Source organism: Triticum aestivum, chromosome 6D (genome assembly GCF_018294505.1).
Source record: "Triticum aestivum cultivar Chinese Spring chromosome 6D, IWGSC CS RefSeq v2.1, whole genome shotgun sequence".
Taxonomy (NCBI): Eukaryota; Viridiplantae; Streptophyta; class Magnoliopsida; order Poales; family Poaceae; genus Triticum; species Triticum aestivum.
This window is the reverse complement of record NC_057811.1, coordinates 119,582,004-119,594,831: the sequence shown is the minus strand read 5'-3', so window position 1 is coordinate 119,594,831 and position 12,828 is coordinate 119,582,004. Positions and strand designations below refer to the sequence as shown.

General features: G+C 41.6%; 1 protein-coding gene and 1 long non-coding RNA gene across 4 annotated transcripts; one reads left to right on the top strand and one right to left on the bottom strand.

The window, feature by feature from the left end:
* The first annotated feature begins 956 nt into the window (after window positions 1-956).
* LOC123144006 (protein NRT1/ PTR FAMILY 8.3) lies at window positions 957-9,634 on the top strand. Of its 3 annotated transcripts, XM_044563015.1 has the most exons (10): window positions 957-1,616; window positions 2,575-2,678; window positions 2,875-3,001; window positions 3,293-3,311; window positions 3,395-3,497; window positions 7,064-7,125; window positions 7,257-7,359; window positions 7,449-7,666; window positions 7,741-8,270; window positions 8,530-9,634. In XM_044563015.1, exons 3-10 carry the CDS (start codon window positions 2,979-2,981, stop codon window positions 9,356-9,358), a joined length of 1,887 nt encoding a protein of 628 aa, XP_044418950.1. In that variant the 5' UTR covers window positions 957-1,616; window positions 2,575-2,678; window positions 2,875-2,978; the 3' UTR covers window positions 9,359-9,634. The 3 variants fall into 3 exon arrangements, with proteins under 3 accessions (XP_044418950.1, XP_044418951.1, XP_044418952.1); XM_044563016.1 differs by lacking the exon at window positions 2,575-2,678; XM_044563017.1 differs by lacking the exon at window positions 3,293-3,311 and having other exon boundaries at window positions 967-1,616; window positions 2,575-3,001.
* LOC123144008 (uncharacterized) lies at window positions 6,835-10,534 on the bottom strand. The gene is made up of 2 exons (XR_006471201.1): window positions 10,241-10,534; window positions 6,835-8,230 (listed from the first exon to the last, which is right to left on the bottom strand). It is a non-coding gene; the product is annotated as an uncharacterized lncRNA (long non-coding RNA).
* Window positions 10,535-12,828: the final 2,294 nt, after the last annotated feature.

Sequence of the window (12,828 nt, the reverse complement as noted above, 5' to 3'; positions counted from 1 at the left end):
GAAGTTAGTTTTTGAGTGAAATTATATTTTTAAGATGAGTGAACTTATATTCTTAATATGAGTGAAATCAGTTTTTAAACATGTGTGTTTTCTATAGCAAAATGTTATATGAAACAAGTAAATCGGTTTTTGGAGGGAATGAAACCAGCTTAAAGATATGGGTGAAATATATTTTAAAAAATGCATGAAATCTGTCAATTGAAATGAGTTAGTTCGTATTTTTTAAATGAGTGAATTGTTTTCTGGAATTGACTGAAATGATTTTCGGAGATGAGTGAAATTTGTTTTTCAATTTGAGTGAAATATGTTTTTTGAAATCAGTGAAATTGAAACTAGTTCAAATGTATCCATAATTGATCTTATTTTGAAGGTCTTCTCGCTATGAATTCAAATATATAAAAATATTCAAAATTGGAGTTTTCATTCAAAAGATATATATCATCCAAAATTTCACAATGAAATTAAATGGAAGCCTTTTGATGAGGAGTGAGGGAATATTTTAACATGCATGCAACCAGCCTTCTATGAACATGTTTCTCTCTCTCCTGACAAAAGCTGACAATAGCATCCACATCCAAAGAACCCCGCATGTATTCTGTATATTTCAATTCTGCCTCTTATATCCCCTAAAAGAAGATTCTACCTCTTATACATCAAAATATGGTTCGAATCTCCAAAACAACATCAACGATAGATGTCTCACCGGTAGCTACCTGTTCCGGTAAAAAAAAAAACTTATTCGGCTGCAGTAGCCGGCCGGTCGACTCGGTGTCGATGGTAGTGGTGGCCGCCGCTAATCCAGGTTAACTGTGATGGGAGGGAGCTGAGACGTGCAGGTGGTCTACGGCTGGGTCCAACTAGGCGTGCGGTGTGTCGGCTGTGGCCTGTGTGGGTTTCCCTTGTTAGGTTAATCCAAACAAGTTTAAAGTTTAGTTTGCAAAGTGGTCTAGTCATATCTTTGCAAGTGGTGATGTTAAGCAAAGAGTCCGGCTAGGAGTAGTAACTAGCCGTGTATCCAAGTAGTAGTACCAGATATTTTACGTATAGAAGTTGGAGTTGGAGTCATGTTAGGCTAGTGATCAAGCTTGCCGGTGATTAGATTAGGAGAGTCCGGTTTAGGACTTGAGTCGATGTCCGTGTTGGGTTAGGAAGGCTCAGGTCGGTTTGCTGTGCGTGCGTTGAGATTGTCTGCTGCGTATACCTATATAAACGCAGGCAGGGTGCGTGAGTTTGGATCAAGAGAAAAAGAAGAAAAGCAATAAAAAGAGGAATTAGAGGGTGCGAGACGCACTCTTGGCTATCAGTTTTTGTGTGCGCGCGTGCGTTCATGCTATTTGATGTGATCGATCTTGTGGGTGAATTTTCAACATCCCTCGCGTACGTGTTGGCTGGATGTTCCAGAGCGGCTCTGGAGATGGGAGGGCGGTGATTTGGGGGAGAAGGTGGATTGGGCGGTGGGAGCACTTGCAGTGGTGTGGTGGGTACGACTGGCCTTGCACGCTGCCATTGGAGGAGCTCCTTGCTCACCTTGGTCGCTGCTATTGGAGGAGTTTGTCCCCCACCTAGAGGGAGAGAGCAGCAGCCGACGACCCGCGTGAACGGTGCGCGTGAAGCAGGTGGTTTCCTCTCCCCTCCCTCCCTTCGGTCTTCTCCTTTTTTCTCTCGACTCGGGGCGGGTGGCGGCGGGAAAAACATGGTGTGTGTCCTTTGTTCCTGGTCTCTCTCTGACCGTAGCAGAAGGAGAGCAAGTGATGGTGGCTCCTTGATGGTAGGCGATGGGCGGCGCCGGCCGGCATCAACGGCGAGTAACTGACTGCTCGGTTCTGCGAGGCAACGACGAGCGATGGCAGATCTTTTTTGGGGAGAGAAGAAGAGGATTCTGAATTTTTCTTTCAGTTTTTAATAGTTCCCCGGCTGTAATTTTCTCTCTCTATCTCTTTGGTTGACGTGTCATCGATCTATAGCACGAAGGCGGCAATCAGGAACGGCAAGCCGGTGACTAGGACGGAGAGTTCATTATGTCAGTTAGTTTCACAAGTATGTGTGTGTGTGGGGGGGGGGGGGGGGGGGGGGGTTAGTACGTATGTTTGATCTGTTAGATAGTTTATTTATGCTGCTATTTGTTATGTGACTGCTAAATACTCATACAAAATGTATTTCATCACAGCTAGCTGAACAACTAATTCTGTTGTTTTTGAGGAGATGAAATGGCTTGCCTAATTTTTTTTTTGTATACCGAGGCTTAATTACTTTCTCTTATCAGTTATGAAAATGTGGCAATCTAGGAATCATCAGATGACATCGCAATACTTTTGTGGTAATCACTACTCGGTATTGTTGTGAAGTTGTAGCCAAAGTAACTAAAGACTACTCCCTCCGATCCTAAAAAAGTGTCATGGCTTTAGTTCAAATTTTGAACTAAAGCCACAACACTTAATTTTTGGATCGGAGGGAGTAGCATTTATAAGTTGTTTTTTCCTTTCTTTATTACACAACAGATTTTTGGACACAGAGTTGTGTGTTTGCCTATTTAAAACCGAGTTTGTGCATTCGAATGATAGTAATTGCTTTCAGGAGGATAGGGCATCAATGGTTTCAGTCGCTAGCAAGATGGCTCAGGCTGTCAAATTCGACACTACCGTGGCAGAAGATCTATGCAAGCAAAACTTGTGAGATTAGTGAGTGGCCTGTCAGCATTGGAAGCATACCATGTACATTAATCAGATTAAAAGAATGAAATTATTGGATAATAAGAAGATCAAATAGTGCAGACCAAAGGAAGATAGAATCCTTTGAGCAGGAGATTGATGGTCTCGAAAGCAGGTTAGGCATATACAGTATTTAAATATTCCATCTATTTCCTTATATTTTCAGGAGATGGTGGAGCTTCTAGTTCTATAGTTACCATGGAAACAGATATTCAGTCAAAGATTTAGTTACTGAAAAGCAAGCTTGCAAAGGCTTTGAAGGAAAATAAGATGTACATGGCTCAACAAAAGAGGTATCCCTTACACTCTGAAGTCTGAACCTAAATGTTATCATGTGACGTGTCCCTATACATAGAAATGGTGTGTACATGCTATCATGCTTCGCCTTGGTTATGAGTTAGTCAGACTAAGCAGTGATAATTGGTAGCCCTTTCAGAAGTTATTTTTTCATGCGTAACCTTTAAATAAAAATTTGTCGATATGCACCATTGGTTTTTCATATGTGAATCCAGATTTCCACTCTAATTATATTGCGTCGCCGTCATGATGGGAAAAAACTAATTCAGTTATTTTTCATATTTCAGAGTCTTCCAAGTGTTTAAGGTTTTCTTCTAACTGACTGCATTCTTAGATAGATAATTCGGTTTGGACTTTAACTTCTATTTTCTCTTTGAATTTTAATGTAGGGTGGTCTTGGCTCTAGACACAGGAACTTTATTGTTGAACATGGTCTGGATGATGATAGTTACTGTGAATCTGGGCTCGCTCTAATCCGGATTAAAGGCTCAGGTTAAAAAAATATGCAAGCAATTCAAGTTGATGCAGTAAATTCATAATCATAAATTTGTCTGCAATTAAGCTTGCGTCTCTATATCATCTGCTTTGTCTCTACCATTCCTTCACTAGGAGGCTTCATCATTAACTTTGTCATACTTTTACATTCTACATGATGGAAACGGTGTGTCCACATGGATTGGGAACCTTACGACCTCACTGAATCACGACTTCGTTGAGAGGCAGCTACAGTGTAATCTTTCCTATGCGAATATAGATATTTGTTCCCGCAAAAAAAAAAGAATATATTCCATTTATAATAAAGGTTCCTAAGGAATTCATTATAGGAATGTTTCCGATAGAAATGGTTTGCTTTTGCACATCGAAACCAAAAATTAATCTTGCAGATACACATAATTCGAAAGAATAGGTGAATTGTCGAAACGTAGAGGCATCGAGCAAAGCGCGCCCTCCGGCTTCTAGTATAATATTAAAGTCTAACGTGTTTCCTATGCATTGGCATGGCATGCAAGAATAGATTATTAACATATAGTGAAGATCAATGCATGATAAAACAAGTTTCTTACAATTGTAGCCTGTTAGGAACATCGAGAGGGCTTTGTTATTCTTTCCTCTATCATAATAATTGTAAGTATTGGAAGCAAACTCAGCAATATAATTTCCATGAGAATTATCATGAGCACAAAAAAATTATGAACCACAAATATAGATATAATTAAGCAAATTTTTCCTCTAAATTGTATTTGGGAGAATTCAGTAACAAGATAGACCATCATATGTGAGAGAGAAGCACTAGCCTGCCTCCCTTGAGAGGATCCGAGCTCACCAACCAGATCGTAACTTTTGGCATTTGGTGATGATGGGCCTAAAGTTGTTGGAAGGAGTTGGACAGGATAGCATCACCTCTTTTCTTCCAAGTTTAGAGGGTGGTTTAATGATTCTTAATTTCTTATTAGTGTGGTTCAGCCTACACACGTGCTCCTATGTATTCATATCTATTAATGAAAATACCTGAGGCAAAAGCAAGCAGAAAAGAGTTGGCTTTGTGTTGCAGGTGGAACATCTTCTGGACCCTACTAGATATGGACGGACTCACCATTGCCATCCCTCCACCTTTCAAAATTTCGTCCCATCTCTTTGTTTTAACCATCTGCTCTGCCCCTCCGACATAACCAATCCTCTCAGTAGGCCACCACCAGCGCCATTGATTGCATTTGCAAAGGTGTGTGTCTGCTCCTTGTGATTTCAAAAGTACAGTCAGGTCCACATATATCTTTCCCTAATAATAAAGCACGGATTAATTTTGTCAGGTTCACCGTCACAATACGTTTCTTTCCGTAAATTTACGCTTTCAGTTTGAGTTTAAAACATATATGCGAGGTGATACTAATTTCAATTGACTTTGTCGGGTTCTCCGTCACAATACGTTTTTCCCGTGAATTTACGCTTTCAGTTTGAGTTTAAAACATATATGCAAGGTGGTACTAATTCCGGGAACCGTCTGTAGTTCCGTCCGTCATTGCGATGATTTCGTCCGCCGTCAACGATCCATATTTTGTCGTCCGTCGTCCCTGTCGCTATGTCTAACTCAGACGGCCCATCAAATTTTTTGTCAAACGTCTATCTGGCCCAAGTCAGCCGGCCCAACTTCTGTATAAAAGAAGGCAGAAAAAAACTGCTCTTCGGTGGGATCGAACTCAAAACCAACACACCTAACATGACAAGCCGTTGCCAGTTGAGTTAGGATGTTTTTGTGCTTGAACAAATGGTTTCAGACCTGTCAAATAATCCCAGGCGGCCGATGCAAAAAAAAATCTAGACTAAGCTGGATCGCAACATATGAGAATACAATGTTGATTAACCTATTAAATAGTCCCACCTCGCTCCCTTAGATCTAATTTTCCTAATTTATATACGTCTTGATTTTCTTTTGGATATCGAGGAGCCATCTCAGGAATCGTTACGGAGGAAATCAGACGTCTCGTAATAAGAAAGGAAAGAGGCATTGAGAGAATATAATAAGGAAAGAAAGAGGGATTGAGATAATAAGGAAAGAACGAGGGATTTCAGATGTGATTAAAAACCAAACAAAGGAATGAGGAATTAAATCATGACTGGGAATGAGAGAAAGAAAAGGTCGATGTCGGGGAACTCGTACATGGAGAAACCATATTTGGAACAAAAACCATGTACGCCACACTCCATTATGAGTCAAAAATATATAAAAAAAACATGCGTACAATTTTTTTTATGGAACATGCAAGTTGAGACTTTGAGCACATAAAAAAAATGAGCATATACAAAATTAGATGTCTTTGCACTGGAGAAAAACTTAGATCATGGCCAATCAAGATTTTGAGTTATTCAAAAAAATATTTTTTGCCGGGGGAGTTATTCAAAAAAATATTTTTTGCGGGGGGAGTTATTCAAAAAATTAATGTGATGTGCGAACGCACGGCTTACACAACATCACCCACGGTGGACATGACAGAACCATGCAATCGGATCATCATCACATGTGCGACCGGTCTCCCAGATCAGACGGTCTGGTGCAAAAATATCATAATATACCTACATGGTCGAGGCCGATGAATTTCTTCTTTTGTGTCTAAATTTGTTGAACCGCTTCGTTTGTAACTGAATTGGTAGGTGTTTTGTTTAGGTGCATATGCCACAGTTGAACCACTTCTTTTATATCAGAATTGTTGACGTCAAGAACTAAGATATGATGTTATAATACTAATATTTGACGTACCGAATTTTTTTAACTCAAGAGAAAAATATTTCGTATAACACATGCAAAAAAATATGTCTAGATCACGATAAAAAGGTGTTCATTTTTTGTTGGTCATGTGCTATACTTTTCTGAGAACGGAAAACATCTTTACTCTTATTTTTCTGATCAACTCACTAGCACCCGTCACCAAAGTACAAGGAATCGGACTCGGAGTCCCTACTGTGTGCGACTCAAACTCCGCACTTTTCTTTGTTATATCATAGAATTAGATATGTGATCTTTGTAAAACGCTCCTCATATTATGTTGTTTCTCATGTGACACTGTGGAGGATTTCAAGGAGTGTGTTGATATCATCATGTCTCGTGATGTGAGCCATTGCATTAGTAAAGTGAGTTTTTTTTGTCTCCTGTTGCAACGCACGGGCATTGTGCTAGTACTAGTTCTAAACAGAATCAAGGAAAAAAATTACCTCCTAGTCTCCCATAAAAGTTGGAGAATAACACTGCTGCTAATGAGTGAGTGAGAGAGAGAGGAGATGGCATGGCCGTAGGTCCTGATGTAGGCGAATAGAGACAGCACTGTGGTCTGTAGCTAAAATCGAACCCTTTAATCATCGTTCAATCACTAGAAAATGCAGTCACAACACACGCGATCCCTCGATTTGGAATGAGCGTGCCACCTTTTTACCATATCTTAGTGATAACTGATAAGCAACCTACCACTCTTCAGAACAAAAGTAGACAAGAGCACATGCAGGTAACTTTTAGGTTCTGAGCTCCATCCCTTAACCCTCATCTGCTCCATCGACCATCTTGTAAGCAGCCATGGAAGCAGCAGCAGCAGACGAGGAGAGGCCCCTGCTTCATCTCCAACCGTATAATCAGGTACTGCCCAACACTAGTATATATGAGAATAATTTCAGTTAGCACGTGTAATTCTTCAGTTCTTGTCGGTCCTCCGCAAGAGATTTACAGTTGCAAATTTCCAAACTGGATATCCTGGCACTGCGATGTAGGATGTAGGTTCAGAATACACCGGCGATGGATCTGTTGACATCAACAATCAGCCTGCTCTGAAGTGCAACACAGGCAATTGGAGGGCGTGCTACATGATTTTAGGTACCAGACAACAGCGATTCACTCATGCAAACTGCTCCTGTTTTTTCTCTTCTTCTCTTTTTACTGCTGACCACCTCAACGCATCTCAGGCGTCGAGTTCTGCGAATGCGTCGCCTTCTTCGCAATCGCGACCAACTTGGTAACCTACCTCACCACCGTGCTCCACGAAAGCAAGGTCGCTGCTGCGCGGGATGTCTCTGCCTGGGTCGGCGCATGCTTCCTCACACCACTTATTGGGGCCTTCTTGGCTGACACATATCTGGGAAGATACTGGACGATAGTTGTTTCCCTTCCAGTCCACACCATCGTAAGTACAGCTAGCACAGCTAACCGAGCAGATATGTATGACAATTGCAGCTCTGAACACTTTCACTTTGACAGGGAATGCTCGTGCTCACAGTTGCAGCATCAGTCCCGACATCGTACTACCATGGTGATGTTCATCGTACTGTGGTGGTGTACCTGGGACTCTATCTTGCCGCACTTGGGACCGGTGGCATTAAACCCTGTGCGTCAGCCTTCGGTGCCGACCAATTCGACGGCGGGGACCTGATGGAGCTGGAGAAGAAGGGCTCCTTCTTCAACTGGTACTACTTCCTGCTCAATCTCGGCTCCCTTCTGTCAAGCACACTGCTTGTTTGGCTGCAGGACAATGGTGGGTGGGGGCTCAGTTTTGCAATCCCAACGGTGCTCATGACCTTGGGCCTAGCAGTATTTGTTGGTGGCTCCAGAGTGTACAGGTTCAGGAAACTGAGAGCAAGCCCATTCACGAGTATCTGTCAGGTGCTCGTTGCGGCCGTCAGAAAGTGGCATGTGCAACTGCCAGATGATATCTCGCTCTTGTACGAGCTGGCCAGTTCGTCATCATCAGCTGAATCAAGTCACAAAATTCAGCATACAAGTCAATTCAGGTACTCCAATTATTGCATTACTCAAGTCAACCTATTGTCTAAATTTGACAATTAAAAACAAGTCATTTTCATTGAGCTATGACATCTTTTGGTGTAAGACAATAATTCACTTGCGAGCTGAACATCTTATCTGCAAGTACAAAAGATATCAGAAATTTGCTATGAAACCATATCTAGAAACTGCATCTATGAGTAAACTTAAATGCGAGAGCTTACCTCTTATATCTACAAGTTATAATTATGTGACTGAAATCTTCAGGTTTCTAGACAAGGCTGCCACTGTGCCGCCCCCGTTAGACCAGACATGCATGGTGTTGCCGTTGTGTTCATGGAGTCTCTGCACAGTGACCCAAGTTGAGGAGTTGAAGATACTGCTACGGATGTTCCACGTCTGGGCGTCGTTCGTGATCTTCTACGCAGTCGCTGGGCAGACCGCATCAACGTTTATCGAGCAGGGGATGGTCATGGACAACCACGTCGGCCAGTTCGCAATCCCACCTGCCTCCCTCGCTATTGTCAGCGTGTTCAGCGTCCTTATCGGGGTTTTCATCTACGAATCCGTGCTAGTGCCACTCGCGCGGCGTTATACTGGCAAGGCGAAGGGCTTCTCGCAGACGCAGCGCCTTGGAATTGGCTTTGCGCTGTCCATGCTGACCATGGTCTACTCAGCAATGCTCGAGATGAAGAGACTGGCGACAGCACAAGCTAGCGGTCTGAGAGACCAGAATGTGCCTGTGCCAGTGAGCATTCTGTGGCAAGTGCCTGCGTATGTAATGCATGGTGCAGCCGGAGTTTTCGCAGGAATCGGCATGATGGAGTTCTTCTACGATGAGGCCCCTTACACCATGAAGAGCCTTTGTGCAGCATTCGCGCAGCTTGCAGTTGCGTCCGCGGCTTACTTCAACGCGCTCGTATTTAGTGTTGTTGCGGTGGCCACGACGCACGGTGATGATCCTGGATGGATCCCGGATAATCTGAATGAAGGGCATTTGGACTATTTCTTCTGGATGATGGCTGCTCTTAGCTTACTGAATCTGGCGCAATTTGGGCACTACTCCATGAGGTATAGAGAGAAGACAGCTTCTTGACACCGAATAGTAGACACTGGGCAGAGGATTAAAGACTCCCCGCATCATACCGCAACAAAGATGGCTTCTATGCAGTTTCTGTGGACGGCGCACAACATTTGCCAAATTTCCATCAGAATGATACATAATACACCGAAACTTAAATTTATCATTGTATATATAGTTTTACCTCTGCCTATTCTCTGTACTTGACAGCCAAGAGAAGAATCTGAAACAAAATTAATAAAGTTCTTTGGTGTGGGCGCACGAGCTGGTTACACCGTCACGACTTCAAAAGTTTATTTGATGCACAAATCAGAGCTTGGTTAACTGATGGGATCATTCAAAGTGGTATTTTTCACGCAAAAAAAAACCAATCCCAAGTGGTTTACTTTTAATAAAGATGATCCAGTTAGGGGGTTGCTGTGATAGAATATTCTGATCGTCTAGGCTACTTTCATAGTCAATTGTAGGACAGTAGACTGAAGCTCACAAACGGGGAGGCATGCTGGCCTGGATCCCCTACATAGAATCCCTGAACCTCTGATTCCCCTGTAATCTGAAACCTTACCACTTGTACCCCCCCCCCCCCCCCCCCCCCCCTCCCTGCGTTCCCTCAAAAGAAAATATGGTCAGTTGCATCATCCTGAGATGCGATCGATGTTACTATGCCTAAATGTTCGTTTCCACTTATAATCTAGCAGCACAATAAATCGAGAACGTAATCTAGTAATAAAATTGTTTTGTGCACTTCTCTGGAACTATATAACCTGTAGGTATGGTTGCAGATTCATTTGCAAAACATAACCTTGCAAAAAGGTTATGTTATGTTCCAAAGCTATCACTAACAAAAATGACAGCTCCAGGATTATTGTAATGAGCATATACGAGTCCTGTAGTTACCTGAGCCTCAGGTGCAACTTCTTGCAAGCATCTCAAGCGCCAGTCCGTTCCTAGGCAAATCGCCGAACAGGTTCGGTGCGTTCCGTGGAAAGGGCAAAACTAACCCGCTGGCTGCTGCCGAGAGGCGCGATGCGGCGGCGGTGATACTAATACAGCGATAGCAGCGTGTGGCAGCTGCGGCGAAGGCCGTTGCAACGAGCCCTCCTCCACGAGGGGGCGGCGGCAGTCTGGCGCTTGCGGAGGCCGCACGGCCGGCTTGGGCCTCTGTACGACGAGCACGGCCGTGTCGACGCCGATACAGTAATGACTGTTTTTTTTCTTCATCTACTAGATATATTATGGAGCATACATTCATATTTACTGAAAAACAAAATGTAGACAGCTCATCAGGTATATATTTTTTTAGGTGAATCAGGTATATCCTTTTTTTTCCATACTTCGTTAATTTTACGTGTTGTAGTTCTAGCACAGCGACGACCAGGTGGCACAGCCGCGATGTGTTTTAGAAATTTAGGGTTCCTCTGCTTTTCTAGGTGCCGCTCACAATTGGCATATTTAAGACTAGTGAGTGAGACTTTTTTATATTGTCTTTCTAAAAGTTCACCTTTCATACCAATAAAATTTCTAAATTTTTCAATTGATTTCTGAGATAGAGTTCAGATCAAATTACCAACCATGATTAAATTTGTTTATTAACGGATTCTATCCATTGTGTTCCCTGAGAATACGCACTTGTGAGCAATGCACCAAGATCATCTATAAATTCCATCAATCATGCATGTCGCTATTAGGGTCGTAACCTAGTTCCTTTCAATTATCAATGTATCTGAGTAGTCTTTCTAGTACAAATACAAAGTATACTGTATCATTGATAATCAACCGGCTTTGTTGAGCTCCCTTTCGTTTCGTTATATAAGGTGTACTTGTTTTTAAGAAAATCTCACAATGTAAGATACATTTCTTCTAATTTCTCATAATTCTTTTTTTAGCCCTTTAGAAAAAAGAAAAATATCTCTCTCCCAATTGTCTTTATCTCCTTTTAATTTGTCAAGGTGCATTTCTTATAATTTCTCATAATTCCCTTTTTAGTCCTAAAAAAAAGTATATCTCCCCCAATTGTCTTTATCTTTCTCCTAATTATCTTTATTTCTCCCTGTAGCAAAAGAAGGAAAGTATCTCTCTCGGTTGCATGTATATCTTATTTTCTTGAACTAATTGATTTACTTGCCACCAACCAACAAATTTGTCAAAGGTAATTCTATCCTAACCTCTATAATTATGTACCTTGGTCACCGTGTCTAAAATAATACACCTTACATAATAGAATGGGGCGAGTAATACGCAAGTACATTACAACAAGTAATAATTCCAGCGAACCAACTTGTGGTTGGATGGTTAGAGGGTCTATGGTATCCTCGGCCTACCACGGTTCAAGTCCTGGTGCTCACATTATTTCTGAATTTATTTCAGGATTTCCGGCGATGCGCTTTCAGTGGGAGGAGACGTTCCCGTCGACGGTGATGTGCCTACGGTGACTTCGTAAATTTAAAGATGATATGTCGGCTCAGTCTCTCGAAGGTGCTAATAGGGGTAGGGTGTGCGTGTGTGCATTCATAGGGGTGAATGTATGCGCGTATGTATGAGCGCTTGCGTCTGTACTGTGTTAAAAAACAAGTAATAATTCCATGATAAACATGTAAAGTAATTCGATGTACAAATGCATGTATAATTCTATAATGAGGTCTTCCAAATATTAATAATTTCAAATTTGAATATAGTTGCAGAACACATAATTATAACAATGTCTTCTTCGATGGTGCGGATACAAAGCACAAGGGAAGGGACGGAGCGGGGGAAAGGGCTCTTTGAACAGGATGTCGGAGTCTGACATGGGCCAAGTGGTGTAATAGTATCTCTGTTTGCAAGCTTAATAGTAACGTCAATGTCTTCTATTTCAGCAGGAGCAATATCATTCATAATTTTTTTGATTTAAGGTAAACGGGATAGCACTCACACTAGCACCCAAATCACATAAGACATGACAATAATGATCTTCTATCTTAACTGAGATAACAGGCATGCCAACAACGGGCTTATTCTTATCTTTAGTGTCAGGTTTGGCAATTCTAGCAGCTTCATCACAGAAATAAATAACATGTCCATCTATATTATCGACCAAGAGATATTTAATCATAGCAACATAGGTTCAATTTCAATTTGTTCAGAGGGTATATGTGCTCTAATATTATTTTTATTAACAGTTAAAACCTTAGCATGTTCCTTTATCCTAACAGCGAAAGGTGGTTTCTCAATATAAGCAGTAGGAACAACTGGATTAACATTGTAAGTGATAGTTTCATCCTTAACTATAACAGTCTCCTCAATCTTTTTCTTAATGGGAGGATGATATTTAAAGCATTTCTTCTTAGGAAAATCAACATGAGTGGCAAATGATTCACAAAAAGAGGCTACTATCTCAGAGTCAAGTCCATATTTAGTGCTAAACTTATGAAAAGTATCGGTATCAATAAAAGATTTAACACAATTGAACTTAAGTGTTATACCTAACTCATTATCTTTGTCGAGTT